Raw genomic sequence first — 19,598 nt, forward strand, 5'->3', positions numbered from 1 at the left:
GCGTCTCCTACAGCTGTCAAAGTCGTTGCTTAGCAACGTCGTCTCAGCGGAGTGATGCAGTGTTTGTGAAAAACCTGTGATGTTATGGTGAAATATCAGCATATTAGAACGTTTCTCAACCAATCAGCTTGCGTGGCCGGAACTAACTGTTGTATGATGTAACAGTAATTTTGGAGGATTTGTGTTGGTCATAATAAAAGCAACATTTCCTGTTGCCTCTTAGGCTAGCTTTTATGCAATTTTAGCTGCTTGAAATTTCCTTCTGCAATTCAATTTGTTTAAAACACAGCCATGTTGCAACTCTGTGAAACAAGGTTCCTGAAACAGCCAATCAAAATGCAGATAATCCATCATGTGATCACAGCAAATTAAAACTTTTTTCACAGGCGATTTTAATCTGCACATGATGGAGAAGAAAAAAGAATAACGAATGGTCTCTTGGATGTTGTTTATTCACTAGTAACCAGTGAACAGAGTTAAATTGCTAAAAAATAACATTTAAAATAGTTTCTAATCACTTGCCCAGAACTGCTACTGAGTGCTGATTGGTTGGTGAGCGGAGCAGCTCATCGGCTGTTCGCGCTCTCAGATGTCATGAATGTACATGTGGCCCCATTTTAAACTCCTATAACTTGAGTTTAAAAGCTCCTAAAACATAACAGTTTTAAAATGTTTAATGCTGTTCAGGAAATGAATGAATTATTTTCCATAAAAACGTTTAAGCATTTATAAACTACGATTTTGCTCAAATGCTCCATCGTAACCCATTTATTTTGGGCTTGCTCGAGAGCGCCCACTAGTGTTTGAGAAACCTGGAAGATGTTACAGAGCAGTAATTCACTTCTCTACAGTTCTCTGCTAGCAATGTTACATTAAAACTTTACTAGCTAGCCAGCTAACATAAACACTTTATCAGCTAGTTAGCAAACCAGATAGCATAGCTATCTGACAGTGATACTGTATTAGCTAGTTAGCTAGCCAGTTAATGCTAACACAGCAGCTGTTTACAACAGGTTTGGGTCAGTGCTTATTAGCATATTGGTAGGTCATTAATTTTCTCCTTTCTTAACATAAAAACAACAAAAAGATGCCAAATAGACTAAATAACATATCAGTGATCATTTTATAGCCATAATGACATAATATACTGACACGGGTCTCTAAAGCAGCAGGCCCTGATGGCATTCCAGGGCGGGTCCTGAAAATGTGTGCCAATCAGCTGGCTGCCACCTACACGGACATTTTCAACATCTCCCTGGCACAGTCTGTTGTTCCTGCCTGCTTCAAAGCCACAACCATCACCCCCATCCCAAAGAAAACCACCATCTCAAGCATGAACAACTACCACCCCATTGCTCTCACACACATAGTCATGAAGTGCTTCGAGAGACTGATCCTCACTGACATAAAGATGAGTCTTCCCAGCACCCTGGACCCCCACCAGCTTGCCTACTGGGCAAACAGATCTACTGAGGACACATTCTCCCTGGCAATGCACACGGCACTCAACCACCTGGAAGGAACAAACACCTATGTAAGAATGTTGTTCGTCGACTTCAGCTCCGCCTTTAACACCATCAACCCTTCCAGACTCGTCTCCAAGCTTGGAACACTTGGAATGCAGCTGGATTATGGACTTCCATGAACACACCTCCCCCTCCCTCACACTCAGCACAGGTTGTCCTCAAGGCTGTGTCCTCACCAACTCACCAATGCTCTACACACTGTACACCTACGACTGCACTCCAAAACACGGCTCCAACACTTTCATGAAATTTGCAGATGACGCCACAATCATAGGCAATATCACCAACAATGATGAAGGACCGTACAGAAAGGAAGTCAAGCTCCTCACAGAGTGGTGTGCCGCCAACAACCTCTCCCTCAACGTCAGCAAAACCAAAGAACTGTTGACTTCAGGAGGGGAAGTAGAGAGCATGCACCACTGAGCATCGAGGGGCCAATGGTGGAAAGGGTGAACAGCTTCAAGTTTCTTGGTGCCTACATTAACAACAACACAACAGTCTGTTACTGATCAGCCTGATCACCCAGCACACTACACACTGAGCTCCACTAGCTCTTTTTCTAGTATATTTGCATATTTATAATGTAACTGTTTATTTAAGATGTTACCTGAACATTATGCAGCTACTCTCTACCTGCACTGTACACTTTATATACAGATCACTGTTTACATCACTTAATAGAACACCTTTGGGATGAATTAGAGCGAAGACTGCGATCCAGGCCTTCTTGTCCCACATCAGTGTCTGACCTCACAAATGCTCTTCTGGAAGAATGGTCAGAAATTCCCAAAAACACACTCCTAACCCTTGTGGAAAGCCTTCCCAGAAGAGTTGAAGCTGTTATAGCTGCAAAGGGTGGACCGACATCATTTTAAACCCTATGGATTAAGAATGAGATGTCACTCAAGTTCATATGTGTTTGAAGACAGACGCGTGAATACTTTTGGAAATATAGTGTAACTTAACCATGTAAAGCCAGGCTTAGATCATATTTTACAGTATGCATATCCTAAAAAATAAAACACACTAAAACAGACTAAAACAGACTTTCAGTCAGCAGCAATTTCTGCCTCAAACTGGTAAAAAAAATTGGTTTATTTCAACAGTGTTGAGTGAAAATGGAACAAAAACAAGTGCAAATCTAACACCAGAAAACCCGAGTACATGGAAACGTGATGGCCATGAAGCGTATGAAGTGATTCCATGAGCACGGCTGAAATGAACATGTAGAAATCAACAAATAAACCCTCACAAATGTTCCACACAGAGACAGAAAAAAGTCACAACATTTCAAAACTCTACAAAATACTACAGCAAACATTATATATCATTCGGTGACCATTTGTCCTCTAAAAAGAGGCTATAAGTTGTCTTTCCATTTCAGTCACAATGTGTTGAGTGTGGATGTAATGTTTACGATCAGCAGTGCCAAGCTTTAATCAATGAACGTCTGCTGGGCGGGGAGAAGGAAAGCAGTCTGCCGCTATAAATACTCGCACTAATGTTGCGTACACATGTCAACACATCAAGGCCAAATGCGGGGTGAAGAGACTCACTCACTCATTCAGCACAATGGACAAAGAACAGGCAGGCCAAGGGTGACGCACACATGGCCTTCCGTGCTGTTAGAGAACAGGAGCTTTTTTAGTGGACGGCTTTGGAGAAATGGAAGAAGCCAAGCTTGTGGATTAATGCTGCCATTATGTGCTAGTTATGGTGAAGACTACTGCGGGCTCCTGTAATGCAAATTTTGTAACGTGGAATTTTCAACTGGGAAAAACCAAGGAAAACACCCCCTCAGCTGGGAATTAACCTAGTTGGAAAGTCTGAAAGGTGTTCTCCATGACTATGAAGTCATGTCAATTTGACGAATACAGCCAACAATAATTAAGAACCTATACTGGCGTTGGTCACCGTGCCTGGAGAGGGTCCTAGACTGCATCTAACAGGGTCCCACCCCCCGTACTCAACTCTAACGCATCTGATCCAGACAATCAAGGACTTCTGAAGAAGATCGAGCAGGTGTGGTTGGAACTGGACTCCACCGATCTCCAGGACCAGAGCTGGTGTTCTACCACTGTTCTACACTCTAAAATAGAATTACAGTAGTATTTGCGTGGATAAGTCAATTTACAGAAACAGTACTTAAATATATGTCACTGAACATAAAGTTTGCTGTTAAAAAGGTAAATAAAATAATTAAATATTAAAGTCACCTCTTACATCACTAACGTTAGACCAGCTTAGACCAGCATTGCTGTTTACCAGCAAAACCAGCATACTTTGGGTTTAGGGTACTGGTACACTGATCAACCAGTATGACCATGTTGAGTGGCTGGCTAAACCAGCACAAGACCAGCATAAACCAGCATCAACCAGCTTAGACAAGTGTGTTTTAAACACAGTAGTTTGTTTCTACAGGCTAATCATAAAGGAATTCTCAATTTTCATCACTTCTGTGGCTCAAAGAAAAAAGGAGAGGTGGAAAATCTTACAAGCTAAGGTGAACTCAACATTAAAACGGGCTTGATTTAAGGTCTGAACTCTACAATAACTTTGTGTTTCTTTGCGATATTTTAGCATTCACTTGCAAAATTATTAAGGGAATGCAAAAGCATTGCTAGGGAGCACAATGCCATTACATTTCTGTCCACCTTGAGATTATTTGAGTTTATGGAATCACTAATACAATTTGAAAGTGTGCGCAAGTCATAATAACAAGTTTAAGCCTCAGAAACATGAGTTTCTGACTTGCTGCTGTTTCATTATTCTAGAAGTTTCAGTGGGCAATGGCAGCGAAGTCTTAATTTTTCTAAATGCAACTTACTTTTAGTAGTCATCAGTTGCATTATGTACATGTTTACAATGGGAAGACATGGTAACAGATAAGGCTAGCTAACCAGCTGAAAATGCTGTCAAAGTTTTCCCAAACTGGCACAAATTTGTCCTGATATTCTCCACAAACGCTTCGTAATCACAGGTTTGCATGAGAGAAACGGGACCGTCCAACAAGACCGTCTGATTAATTGTGCTTTCTGCAGTCTTAGGAGATACGAACAGATCAAGCTAGCGAGCTTGTCAGCTAGGAGAGGAGGGCTTGAGGTGAAAATGCACTTTGAAGGCAAACGTTAGCTGTTTAGCAAGCTAGCTAACGTCTACAGGCAAACTGAGTTTTCCCCAACATGAGCGAAATATTCTCACTGAAACACAACAGCTCTGTGATTCAGTTGAAGCACGTAAAGGCAGCATTTCGTCTTTGGGAAATTCTTTGTCAAGCCACATATGGAAGTGCATACTTGGTAGGGAGCACCGAGAGGCTCCGGGCATTTGTGTAGGTATACAGTGGCCCCCAAAAGTCTGAGACCATGCTGAAATTTTTAGTTTTAGTATTGAGGAAAATTGAAAACAAAGTTATGACAAGACTATTGCACTATTTCTAGGGCTGAATCTCGAATGACTCCCTACTCCCTATGTAGTACACTATGTAGGGCATGAACTAATGGCTTTTACACCAAAATACTGCTTTACATGTTGATGAGAAAATGATTTGTATTCGGTGATTAGCTGCACGACTCTCTGTCTAACATTTAGAGAGCTATTTGAGTTTAGAATCAACTTTGCAGTGCACTTAATAGTGAGTAGGGAGCCTGTTGTGATTCAGCCTAGGCCTCTAATCAAATTTAAGCAAATGTTAAGGCCCTCATACAGACCTGTTTTCACTGAAGCTCACGTTCAGACGCCTCTCCGGCGGATTTGGCCTGCTCAAAGACTTCTGCACAAATTTGTGTAGTGCAGTTACTAAAGCGAAAAGGGGACACACCTCCATATACTAAGAGTTTCATGTTAAAATTTCAAAGATTGTACTTTTGACTCAAATTGTCATGCTGATATAATCTGTACTGAAAAAAAAACACTGTAGTAAAGCATTTACACTCAGACTTTTGAACCCCACTGTATATTGTACACATACACAAGATGAACATACACACAGTCAAATGCAAAATTTTAGGCACCCCTGGTCCATGTTCCATGTTTTCTTGAACTTCTTGATGTAGATAAGTGAACACATGCTCTACAGAGAACACACCTCTGCACACTTTAATGCTCAATTACCATTGATTTGCTGAAATAAACAATGAAACGTGGCCTGTGCAAAAGTAATGGTGCTTAATGTTTTATCAATATGTTAAACTCGGGCAGATAAATAGAAGGTGAGCACTAAAATTTGCAAGGAAATGCCAAATTGTGTTCAACAAAGTGTGTTCTCTGTAGCTGGACGCTTCCATTCCTACCATAAAACAGCCCACAGGCCCATGCAAATCTGGACGAGGGATGAGTGATGGGGCCAAACCTTTCACGGTGAAGTCCCTTTATGGACGAGGGATTTTTACAGCTGTCCAGAATAATTACTGGAAGTTGTAGAAGCCTTACAGGCACGCAGCACCCCCACCGCCACCAATCCCCTACCCCAACCCCCACCCCCCAAACCCCACATACAGGCATAAAGCTTTTCACAGCCATATTTTTCGAATGTAGTAGTATGGACTGTAGGTCAGCGGTCATTTCAAGTCCACCACTGCTATCCTCCAACACATATCAATGGAATCTGAGTTTCAGTGCCCCCCCAACCTCTGTTCTCAGCATGATTTAGTGCAAGGTTCTTGGTCTTCTCACATAAGCACATTCATTTCTCTCTGGAAACACATTCCTCCAATGTTACTGGTGCTCTTTTCAGAAGCACAGCACCAAGAGAAATCTTCATTGTATGTCTGGCATGCAACTCTACATATAGCGTAATGCAACAATCTTTCACAATAAATTAAAGGAAACATACTACTGTAGTTAAAAGATTACAAATAAAACAAAGCATAATCTGCAATGAAGTATTGGCATATTGTCCTTGGTGATATTTTATGCAGAAGGTAAAAGCAACAGTGAGTCAAGAGTCAAAACTCCTTTGCTTTTTCGTTTGGTCTTTGTCACTTTCTCCTCCTCTTCCCCTCCCTTTGTCCTTCTTTTTTTCTGTCCATTTCAGTCTTGCCGTGCTTTCATCCCCTCCTTTTCCCCAGGGACATTCTATCTGCTTTCTTATAGGAGAGACAGGAGCGTGAGGTGTTGAAGGAGATGAACTTCAGCCGCTTTAACTGCACGTACAGCTTCTCACCATCATGTTGGACAGCTGCTCCACCTGAACGCAGAAGATAATCATGTTAAGAATCATTCAGAGCAGCTCATCACACCAACCATAAAAATATAAATGAACAGCAGTTCAGTCTTTGTGATTACTACATATTTGTGATGGCCGCCATTATTCCACCTGTAGCTAGTAGGAACAATCGTCTAGGAACCAAAAATGAAGTGTACCACTTCACAGTGGCGGAGATAAAGCGCTGTAAGTAGCAGTAATGCTAACCAATCAGCTCTCAGTAGCAGTAATGCTAACCAATTAGCTCTCAGTAGCAGTAACGCTAACTAATCAGCTCTCAGTAGCAGTAATGCTAACCAATCAGCTCTCAGTAGCAGTAACACTAACCAATCAGCTCTCAGTAGCAGTAACGCTAACTAATCAGCTCTCAGTAGCAGTAATGCTAACCAATCAGCTCTCAGTAGCAGTAACGCTAACTAATCAGCTCTCAGTAGCAGTAATGCTAACCAATCAGCTCTCAGTAGCAGTAACGCTAACCAATCAGCTCTCAGTAGCAGTAACGCTAACTAATCAGCTCTCAGTAGCAGTAATGCTAACCAATTAGCTCTCAGTAGCAGTAACGCTAACTAATCAGCTCTCAGTAGCAGTAATGCTAACCAATCAGCTCTCAGTAGCAGTAACACTAACCAATCAGCTCTCAGTAGCAGTAACGCTAACTAATCAGCTCTCAGTAGCAGTAACGCTAACCAATCAGCTCTCAGTAGCAGTAACGCTAACCAGTCAGCTCTCAGTAGCAGTAACACTAACCAATCAGCTCTCAGTAGCAGTAACACTAACCACTCAGCTCTCAGTAGCAGTAACACTAACCAATCAGCTCTCAGTAGCAGTAACACTAACCAATCAGCTCTCAGTAGCAGTAACACTAACCAATCAGCTCTCAGTAGCAGTAACGCTAACTAATCAGCTCTCAGTAGCAGTAACGCTAACCAATCAGCTCTCAGTAGCAGTAACGCTAACCAATCAGCTCTCAGTAGCAGTAACGCTATCCAATCAGCTCTCAGTAGCAGTAACACTAACCAATCAGCTCTCAGTAGCAGTAACGCTATCCAATCAGCTCTCAGTAGCAGTAATGCTAACCAATCAGCTCTCAGTAGCAGTAATGCTAACCAATCAGCTCTCAGTAGCAGTAACACTAACCAATCAGCTCTCAGTAGCAGTAACGCTAACCACTCAGCTCTCAGTAGCAGTAACGCTAACCAATCAGCTCTCAGTAGCAGTAACGCTAACCAATCAGCTCTCAGTAGCAGTAACGCTAACCAATCAGCTCTCAGGAGCAGTAACGCTAACCAATCAGCTCTCAGTAGCAGTAACGCTAACCAATCAGCTCTCAGTAGCAGTAACGCTAACCAATCAGCTCTCAGTAGCAGTAACGCTAACCAATCAGCTCTCAGTAGCAGTAACGCTAACCAATCAGCTCTCAGTAGCAGTAACGCTAACCAATCAGCTCTCAGCAGCAGTAATGCTAACCAATTAGCTCTCAGTAGCAGTAACGCTAACCAATCAGCTCTCAGTAGCAGTAACGCTAACCAATCAGCTCTCAGTAGCAGTAACGCTAACCAATCAGCTCTCAGTAGCAGTAATGCTAACCAATCAGCTCTCAGTAGCAGTAATGCTAACCAATTAGCTCTCAGTAGCAGTAACGCTAACTAATCAGCTCTCAGTAGCAGTAATGCTAACCAATCAGCTCTCAGTAGCAGTAACACTAACCAATCAGCTCTCAGTAGCAGTAACGCTAACTAATCAGCTCTCAGTAGCAGTAATGCTAACCAATCAGCTCTCAGTAGCAGTAACGCTAACTAATCAGCTCTCAGTAGCAGTAATGCTAACCAATCAGCTCTCAGTAGCAGTAACGCTAACCAATCAGCTCTCAGTAGCAGTAACGCTAACTAATCAGCTCTCAGTAGCAGTAATGCTAACCAATTAGCTCTCAGTAGCAGTAACGCTAACTAATCAGCTCTCAGTAGCAGTAATGCTAACCAATCAGCTCTCAGTAGCAGTAACACTAACCAATCAGCTCTCAGTAGCAGTAACGCTATCCAATCAGCTCTCAGTAGCAGTAATGCTAACCAATCAGCTCTCAGTAGCAGTAATGCTAACCAATCAGCTCTCAGTAGCAGTAACACTAACCAATCAGCTCTCAGTAGCAGTAACGCTAACCACTCAGCTCTCAGTAGCAGTAACGCTAACCAATCAGCTCTCAGTAGCAGTAACGCTAACCAATCAGCTCTCAGTAGCAGTAACGCTAACCAATCAGCTCTCAGGAGCAGTAACGCTAACCAATCAGCTCTCAGTAGCAGTAACGCTAACCAATCAGCTCTCAGTAGCAGTAACGCTAACCAATCAGCTCTCAGTAGCAGTAACGCTAACCAATCAGCTCTCAGTAGCAGTAACGCTAACCAATCAGCTCTCAGTAGCAGTAACGCTAACCAATCAGCTCTCAGCAGCAGTAACGCTAACCAATCAGCTCTCAGTAGCAGTAACGCTAACCAATCAGCTCTCAGTAGCAGTAACGCTAACCAATCAGCTCTCAGTAGCAGTAACGCTAACCAATCAGCTCTCAGTAGCAGTAATGCTAACCAATCAGCTCTCAGTAGCAGTAGTGCTAACCAATCAGCTCTCAGTAGCAGTAAAGCCCATCTCCTGCTGCCCAAAACCTGTTTGCTGTTGAATAAAGGAAACATACAGGTGAGCTTTCTTTGCTTTTTTAGTGAAATACATCCGTCCATTTTCTAAAATTAAAGGAAAGTTCTGGGCAAGTGATTAGAAGCTATTTTAGTTTTTCGTTTTTTGCCATTGAGCTCCATTCACTCCCATTCATTCACGGGCACCCTCTGCTGTTTAGCAGTGCTGTTTTTGCTATAACAAAGGAAATAGGAAGTGGCCAGACTCCTCATAAACCAGCTCTGGCTCCATGCTCAATTCCTATTATTATCGCTTTGCTTCTTATTTGCAAAAAGTTAAACTCCACTCAACTTTGTCGGTTAGACACCCAAAACCTTTCTGTAAATATGTCCCTAAAAGTTCTTTTAAATCAATTCCAGCTTGTGCAAATGTTGTAAATGAGTTTTTATGACACAATATGACTTACTGTTACTGCTGTAAACGTAAACAAAATATCACCGTGTAGCTGAATGCTGAATGCTGTGGGCAGCAATTTCAATACAAGGTGTTGTGCTGAATTCTATTTCCTCTTTGCTTTTACTTGAAGATATGTCTATAAATTTGAAAAATCAGTCCTAACACTTGGACTGTACTTTTTCTGTGCTTTTCTTCTAATACAGTAATTTTTACCCTAAAGCTCTGTCTTTAACTCCCTTTTGTTTTTATTTAGTTTTTCTGTAGTTTGCACTTCCCTTTAATGATCTGCTTTATTATCTCTTAAATGATATTACTTTGTGTCTTTCTAGCATTTTATTTTTTTTATTGTTTTTCACTCTTAATCACTCTTTGTTTTTCTTTGTGATTTTCCTTTTGCTTGTTCTATTTATGTAAAACTCACTGAAATGTCTATGTGTATAAAAATGCTATATAAGTAAACTTGACTTTTCATGCTTTAATATAGCATCCATATGCCTGCATTACCTGCGTGTGCACAAAAGAGAGTTGGACCGACACCAGTTCACGTGTTCAGCTACGCAGTAAAGTTTGGTTCATGTTTATAACTCACAGTAAGGCCTAAATCACATCTATAAAGTCTGTGTCACCTTAATGAAGAGCTGGACGTGGTCTGAGAAAAGTTTTGGGGATGTATTTAGAGGGAAGATTTGGGTGACTAGAGACATCGAGTGTTTGTTAGCGACGTTAGCCACCTAGCTCTTTGTAGCTAAACTAAAGAAGCAAAGTTTGGACATCACACATGTCTTGGCAGATAGACTACAATACTGATTGAATTGGAAAAAACGTGTAAATGTGATTTTTTTATTAAACCATTATTTTAAAATGTTAACATTCAGAATCTGTTTAACTTTAGACAAGAACTTTCATAACTTTTTAAAGTTAACATAACATTTGTTTTACAGTGTACCTAAACTTGGCTATTTTAATCAGAAACACCTTCCATATAGGTGTACTTTGTAGGTTTACAGTTACAGTTCATCTGTACTAGCCTGTCTTCATGGAAAAGGGACCACCAGTAGACCACCACAGACCAGATACTGGTCCTTATGCATGAAAGTCACTTGAAAAAAGACTGCAGATTTTACCACCTTTAAAGGCATAAAACCTGCTCTGCACCTGGTAACGAGCAATGAATCGGCCTTACGCGTGAAATCAAGTGCAAGCTTACCAGCACCTCATTTACCTATTATTTACATAAAGCACATCCTAACGCAGTACATCCTGTTTTGTACTAGATTGCCATGTGCACAAATAAATTGTATTATTGTTATTTTGTACGTTTTTCCTTACTAGTACTATTATTTTACTATTGATAATACTACTGATTATTGATAATAGTTTAAGTTATTTAAATTCAAATCAAGCATTTTTTCAGGTTGTTAAACTACAGGGTGATTCAAAAAGATTACTCTGATTCCAAAATGCCATATTTTTCCAACTGTGAGGCGTCTAGGAACCAATCACAATCCAATTGGTAGAACCAAAGATGGCTCCATTCAGTCTGAGAGGAGATGAGACCCCTGAGCAGAGCGTTCTGCGTTCTCCACTTCAATAAGAGTGAATCCGTCATAACTGTGCAGTGTGATTTTCATCATCAATGAAGCTCCAACAGCTCAGAGCGTTCGTTGTTGGTTCCACAGCACTGGATGATCTCCGAAATCACACTGAAAGAGCCGTGAGTGCAGCGACACCCGACATGCTCAATCTAGTATGGGATGCGTTTGACTACGGTGTTGATGTCGTCCGTACAGCTGGAGGAGGTTCAGACTGAGACCTTACCTATTATGTACAATTACATAATAAACTATATGCTCATTTAATCCATTTATAGTTCACTGTATTGATCTGTAAAGATTTACAAGTGAAATAAACCATTTTGAAATCAGATGAATCTTTTTTAGTCACCCTATATGAAACTTAGATACATGCACTACTACCAGATGAGAGTTTGATTATACATTCAAATCTTTAAGTCACAAAAGTGACTGTGAAATGTGCGTGCGGCCCTTTTATAATCAGATTTACCCATATGCAACTTTGATGAATAAGAGCCATTGTATCAGCAGTGAGGTGGTAGTGGTATAGTATGTAGGTGTATCTCACTGTAAGGCTTGATATTTACCTTGGGGACTCTGCCAACGTAATAGAGAATTGGAAGGGAGTCCAGGATTTGAGGTACACAGCAGGGTTGGGCAGATGCACCGGGGTTATGGTGTTTGTACAGGGCTAAAATCTGTGGGACAAACACAGACACAAATCAGACACACTCAGTCTGCACAGTTTAGGCCAGGACAAGTGTGACCGACAGCAAAATATGACCATGTTAGAAAGTGTGTTCCGTGTGCATGTGAGAGGGTGTGAAAGTGAGCAAGAGAACGTATAACTATAGTTTCAGCCTTATCTACAGACAACTGGAAATGATCTCTGTAAATACATACAGATATAGTTATAAAGTCATATAGTAGTGTGCAAAAGTTTGAACATTCCTGGTCAGACTATTTGTTGTCGATTGTGGGAGTACAATTTGCTCAGTTTCACCATTGACTGTATATATAAGACATATTCTATACACTAGTTGACTGTATATATAACATATGATGTATACACTCATTGACAGTATATATGACATGATGTAAACACTCATTTACTGTATACATGACATATATGATGCATACACTAGTTGACTGTATATAAGGTACTGTATATATAACATACACTCTTTGACTATACATGATATATATAGTTTATACACTCAGTCACTATATACATGATATACAATGCATTCACTCATATACTGTATATATAACACATGTATTCTATACACTCATTGACTGCATATATACGATATGTATTCCATCCACTCATTGAATGTATACATGACATGATATATATATACTCATTTACTGTATACATGATATATATATATATACATATATGATGCATACACTCATTGACTGTATATAAGGTATACATAACATATACTTGTTGACTGTTTATAAGGTATATATAATGTACACTCATTGACTATATATGACATATGATATATACTCATTAACTGTATACATGATATATATGATGCATACACTCATTAATTGTATATAAGGTATACATAACATACACTCATTGACTGTATATGAGGTATATATAACATACACTGATTGACTGTATATGAGGTATATATAACATACACTCATTGACGTATATATGATGTATATGGTATATACAGCCAATGTGTATATGATGTATACACTCATTGATTGTATATATGATATACATGATACGTACACTCATTGACTATATATGGTATATATAACATACACTCGTTGACTGTATATATGATATATACACAGTATGTACACTCAGTGGGAACATGCAAACGCTGCTGCTCTCACTGGATGTCAGTACTGAAAACAGATGCCCTCTAACTGCACTCATTCTATGGAAGTCATGTGAATTTCATCTTCAGACTCTGCTGTTCTTTTATTGTGATGAAGCTTATTTTGTCCACTCATACAGCTTTAACACAATGCACTGCTTCATAAATGAAAACAAATCTTCCTGAAAATGTGACACAATAAGGTTGAAGTACATATGAGCAACCATTACAAGACCACTCTGGTCCAAAAATCTATCATACAGACATTCTGTACCACCAAAAGGTTTGAGATGCAAATACTTACTGTGTTTTTTCGTCACTCTTTGACATTGAAACAGAGCACAGCATTGAATTTAAATGGAATAATTAATAATGTAATTACATTTAAATAAGTATAGAATGCAAAGTAGAACTTCAGTGGCAGCTCTGGTCTTGTAAGGGTTAATAGCTCTCCGCCCTCTGTGTCCGGATGTTGTGAATAGAAAGTGATGGAAAACCCTCAGCAGATTTTCCAGAGATGTGCGCAGAGGGACGGCCCTCAGGTACCTCTCGCCTCTCCACAACTTAGAACACAATTCCAGCTTTCAGATCACAAAGTTCCCTCTGATCTTTTCCAAAGCTGGGTTTGTGTATGCCTGCCCCAGGAATGCTGCTGACAGGAAACGACTTAAGGAAATGACAGGCAGGAAGCCGACAAAAAGCAGAAAATGCCGGAATGTTGTTTTGGGAACTGCTTGTTTGGCTCATCAGGGATTGCTCAGGAAGACTCAGAGGCCTTCAGTCATGTGGACTCTGTGTTTGCCCTACCTGTGAGTATTTGTTCTCAGCGTTCCAGATGTAAGTGCAGGAACCCATGCAGTAGTTGGCGTAGTATCCTTTGGGCTTGTGGATCCACTTCCAGCCCAGGTCCTTCCGGAAGTCAATGTAAAGCTTCCGCACGCAGCAGGTCTCGGTTTTCCTGAGGGAAACATCAAGACAGAGAGAGCCGGTTTCTCCTTAGTTCTTATAAAATTGCATAACAAAACTTCCCCATCCCTTTAGGAGACTTTCCACTAGAATTAGATTTGCATGTATCGGAAAACCAGCACTGATGGAAATCAGTTTTCTGTCTGTGTAAAGTCCAGTTTACAATTGGTAGTAACACCTGGCATTTCCAGTGACCATATGTGCTTGGATTCCATGACTGGAGGAAGGGTACCACCCAACTTTACCATGTCAGTGACTCGCAGCCTTTGTTATCCGACAAAAATGTACCGTCCTTGTTTGTGTAAGGGCTGTTACAAATGTTTAGCTCGCATGGATTCCTGGTGCAACTTGTAAACAAACAAGAGATGACAAGGAAATATAAACGACATGGCTGATTTCATTACATTTGGTGTTTCAAATCAAAAAGTTTTCCCTAAAACTTTGAGTTTATTAAACTTCCATCAGTCAGCAGAACTTACAGGGAAACTCCACCGATTGTTCAACATTTCTACATAATTAAAAGGTTAAGATGTAAACAGAGTCGTTCAGAGCAGTTTGGTGTGAAACGCTCTGTTCTAGAGAAACTGACCGAGTCAGAAGTGTTCACAGTGGTGGTGATAGGAACCAGACGTCCACCTCTAAAAACTTCCTCACAGAAAGTTCCTACATGAAATGGATATGGATAGACTGCCTGATGTCTGAGACGCTGTTTTACTCCAGTTTAAAGATGTTTTTGTTTAAAATGTTTTTTTTTCTTGGGTGGAAAGTTATGTGCGGGGCATTGCGAGGGCATTCCAGGGCATTCCACTATATTCCCATCATTAGCATTCCATAAAAAGCTCAGAAGATTCGTGTAGGTTCTCTGGTGGTCTTGCATAGTAAATAAAATGTCTATATCTGTGTTGTAGTCATAGTGACCCCTGGTTCCCATCACCACAACTGTAAAGACACCTGAGTCTCTATAATGAACCCTTTCAAACCAAATTACTCAGAATAACTTGCAAATTTGGTGGAATTCCTGTTAAATCACAGATTCATGTTCTGGTAACTTACTATTAGAAATTCAATTAGAATTAGAAAGTGAAACTTTTAAGGCAGCCTGATGACCAATGTTTTCAATTTAAAACAGCACTTTTATTCCAGAGCTGCTATTGATGTTTTGGTTAATTAGAATATCCTTCTGATCACCTCAGATTGCAGCACATCTCTGAGACTGACTGATTCCACATACATTTGATCATTTCCTAATGGCCTTTAGTGGCAACCATCAAGTCAATCCCCTGTTGGGAAGCAACACCATCAGGTTTTATTCCTAACAACTCTGCAAATGTTGTGACAACAAACTGTTTTGGTGCCCACAGCATCATCTGCTTGGTGCTTTTCTACATTGTTACAACGTTGAAATGTAATTCCTCAGAATTATGACTAGGAGGTTGTGAGGACGTTGATGTGACAGCAAAGTAATCGATAATACGTTGACTGTACGTTATCACAACCTCCTGGGATCCTTAATAAGTTCTATTTTAATCAATTTTACAGTTTCTGATAACCGGTTCTAATAGTCTTCAGCATGGCTTGTGTTTCAGTAGCCTTTTTGTTTTTTTCTGCAAATAAACCCGACATTATATCATCGTGGTAGGTTTTATTTTGAAAGTTTCCATATTTAATTATCTTATTATTAGTACGGCAATGCTAATATACATTCAGTGTGACAGTTTTTCCTCATAAAACCGACAAAAAAAAAAACACTGTGGGGGCAGAGCGACACGGACGTCATCAACAGGCTGGCAGTGCATGTCAGGCTGAGAGTGCATGTCTGCAGCCAGACCCCTCTCTTTCTTTACCTTCCTCGCACTTTTTACCTCATTAAACTGCTACACTGACTAGCCAATATCATAAAAAGGTTGACTGCTGGTCACAACTTTCTGATATTGCAATAAATGTCTAAGTAAAAGTTTCATTTACTTACTTTTAATGTTACGAGTTTGATTTTTTAGCACGTTTGTAGCTGTCAGAGGAAAACCTCACTTTTCCAAAACTGTAACTTTACAGGAAAAGTACTTTTAACGTAAGTCAATGGAACCAGTTTTTTTTGGGTTGTTTCTTTTGGTCCATTCATCATGAAATGCACACACAATGTAAAGAGCATCAGGTGTTTTCAAATGATGTAAAAACCTGAAAAATGACTAAAATGGAGATACAAGGTTTTCTTCTGATAGGGGTGGGTCATATGATAGAAATATCATAACATGATACTTAAAGACATTTTCAAGATATGCGATACGTACAATGATATTTTGATACACAGATATGACATACACTGCATTTAAAAAACTACAATAAAAACTTAATGATATTTATCAATATTTCACTATACTGAACTAAAGCCGGCTCAATAGGATGCTCTCAGTAAGTGTTCCTATATATACTCATGATGTCCATGATATGCTGTGTATGTGTATTAAATAACAGTTAGTTCCAGCCACGCAAGCTGATTGGTTGAGAAGTGGTCTGACGGTGCTGTTATTTCACCATAACATCACAGATTTTTCACAAACACAGTATCAGTCTGCTGAGACGCCGTTGCTAAGCAACGACTTTGACAGCTATAGGAGACGCTCAAGCCATTTAACCGTTTTTACTTCTTACTTTGTCACAAACAGAAACCGGACACTTTTAAGATCACATCTGACCGACAGCCGATTCGGTCAGACTCTGAAGATGACACGACACTAAAATTCCCAAAGTGTCGTCACCACTGAGCAGCTTTTCAGTTGGCAGCTGTGACAGAAGAACAGCTAAACAAATTGGAATCAGCCAGAAATGAACCCAACACCATTCACCAAACGTGTCGTCTGATCTTTAGAGTCTGACCAGATCAGACTGAGTCATAAAACTGATCCAATGAAAAAAAACAGAAAAGCTGCTCAGTGGTGACGACAGTTTGGGAATTTAGTGTAAGGAGCTGGAGAACAAACTGCCGGCTGAGCAGCGAGTGGGCGGAGCTCGTTACTCTGACGTAGCAACAAGCTGCTCGTTAAGGAGCTATAATTAGGAGGAAGGAAATGAACATTAAAACATATTAAACGCCGCGTTCACGGCCAGTTTATTCATTTCTTACCGTATTTATTTAACTGTATTTAATAGCTGTGATGATCTACGGCGACGAAATCACAGCCTTGATGTTATTTCACAATAACACACTCCCCTCTTGTGTTTTATTGCTTAAATAAACTTTATCATATTAATGATAAAATATTGTCGTATTGCCCACCTCTGGACAAAGACAGAAAGAAGAAAAGGGGAACTGTAGTGATGAGAGGGTTTTAAACTCACTCGTCGCAGGTCTCCTCAGCTCCAGTGGAGCGTTTCTTGCGTGTGGAGGTGTAGGTGTTGCCGTCAGGTGGAACAGACATGGCCAGAATAAACGGCTTGACCATGCGGTTAGCAAGGTCACTCCTGTCTCCTCTTCCTTTATGAATACCTGAGAATACATACAAGCACACATTTTTATGAGTCTGAAGAACCATTTCATGATGCAAAGAACCCTTTATTCATGCAAAGGGTTCTTCCAGTGTTTGTGATTTTCGACCAAATCTTTTATTTGAATCACCAAATTCTTTTATTTGAAATTGAAATAAAATGGGGCAACGTTTATTGTCCCTTTTATGAGCCCTTTAAATTCCAATGCTTCTTATGTTCATTGCGAACCTTTCACACAACGTAAAGGGCAGTAAATGGTGTAACGCAAAAACATGGAATTAACCGATTCTGCAGCTGATACAAATCAGGTAATCATCACCAAACCTGATATCTGAAAGCTGGGCTTCTTCTCAGGCTCTCCACAGCCGCAGTAGAGCTTCAGGTCGAATCCTTGCTCCTTCTCCGCTCCTTCCCAACACAAACACAGAGGCACCAAATTAACATAAACCCAAACCACGACGTCACTGCGGTCACCAGGATGGAGCAAGCTAGTAGACGTTTCTGTAGATTTCAGTAGATTCATGACATCGATCCAAAAATAACTCCCTGTCAGGCTGTTGAGGCACTCGTATGTTGATCCAACCAGGCCTAAAGTGCAAGATCCACCACTGAGAACAGTTCACCCATCAAATAACATCTGTGGTCCTGTGGCCCTGTGGTCAGAAACTAATGGACAGATGGACTGCAGTCTGTAACTGTATATATATATATATATATATATATATTTCAACGTTGTGTCTAAGATTGATATACATATTAAAACTGATTTTTAAAAAATCACATTTCAAACAATATTTTGTGAAACAAGCAGGTTTCACTTATGACTTTAGTGAAATTTAGAGTGTGTAAGATGGGTTATTGTAATTTTGTAACTATAACTAAAATGAAAAGTAGCAGTGAAAACTTTGCTCATTAAATGTAATAAATGCATATTCAAAATCCTAATGTTCAACACTATATCAATGAGAACAATAATAACAATAACTAGCACAACAATAAAACAATAACTGAACTAAAACTGCAAATGCAACTTTTATTTATCAAAATAAAAATAAATAAATAAGGATTTTAATAAACATTTCAAAATGATATTTAACTCCAATCATTTTATCATCCTTCCGATGTGTTTCTTGTTAAAGTATGTTTCTTTTCAGCCAGTCATTACTGCTGTGATGGGGTGTGTATGGGGGGGGGTGGTCTAACAGAACTAATTTGGTAAAAGATTTTAGACTTTTGTTATTCCGTCTGAACTATTTCATACTTCATGACAATAATCAAAAGAAAGAAAACCTGTTCTGTGGGTAGGTACATCCAAAGCTTTGTCTGATAATGTACAGTGGAACTATAAAGTGGGTGGAGCTTATAAAGTAGCCAGTAAGTGGAACCACAGAAATATAGTAGAGACCATTCATTTTCTTCATTTCCAGTCAAAACACCCATTAAGTTCAAGCTGTTCATTTTTCAGGAGATGTTTCTGAGAAGTTTAGCTATATGAGACTATATGAGAAAATGAGACTCCTAACAACTGCCCCCATCAGATAAACAGCGCTTAAACCTAAAGAGAAAATCAAGCTGCTTCAGATCTGAAAACATCCACAGGTGTTTCTGTCCATCCTTCCACTGTGAGAAGACAACTCAGAGCTATAGATCTGAAAGGATGTGAAGAACCTCAAGAAGAACCTTACAGAGATAAGGAGCTGGACACATCAAACAAAGAAGCTGAATGGTGGACTGACCACCCCAGATCCCAGACCTCAACATCACTGAATGTGTTTGATTACTTCAGAAAATCCTCAACCAGCTTCTAAGACTGAACTTTGGAGGTGTGTCTCCAGATTCTTTGGGGAGCTGAAAGTGAGTCTCCTGAAAAGAATGGAGGCTGGAATAAAGGGAAAGAGTGGTCAATCTGATATTATGCGTAACT

General features: G+C 39.9%; 1 protein-coding gene across 1 annotated transcript in view; it reads right to left on the reverse strand.

The window, feature by feature from the left end:
* Positions 1 to 6,018: 6,018 nt before the first annotated feature.
* Positions 6,019 to 19,598, reverse strand: part of tgfb1a (transforming growth factor, beta 1a) — a 37,767-nt gene continuing 24,187 nt past the window's right edge. The window contains exons 4-8 of the mRNA XM_017691887.2: positions 17,999 to 18,082; positions 17,528 to 17,675; positions 14,033 to 14,183; positions 11,972 to 12,082; positions 6,019 to 6,714 (exon numbers count right to left, since the gene is read on the reverse strand). Coding sequence (XP_017547376.1) covers positions 6,667 to 6,714; positions 11,972 to 12,082; positions 14,033 to 14,183; positions 17,528 to 17,675; positions 17,999 to 18,082 — 542 coding nt within the window. The 3' untranslated portion in view covers positions 6,019 to 6,666. The remainder of the gene's footprint in view (positions 6,715 to 11,971; positions 12,083 to 14,032; positions 14,184 to 17,527; positions 17,676 to 17,998; positions 18,083 to 19,598) is intronic.

This window comes from Pygocentrus nattereri, chromosome 19 (genome assembly GCF_015220715.1).
Source record: "Pygocentrus nattereri isolate fPygNat1 chromosome 19, fPygNat1.pri, whole genome shotgun sequence".
Lineage (NCBI taxonomy): Eukaryota > Metazoa > Chordata > Actinopteri > Characiformes > Serrasalmidae > Pygocentrus > Pygocentrus nattereri.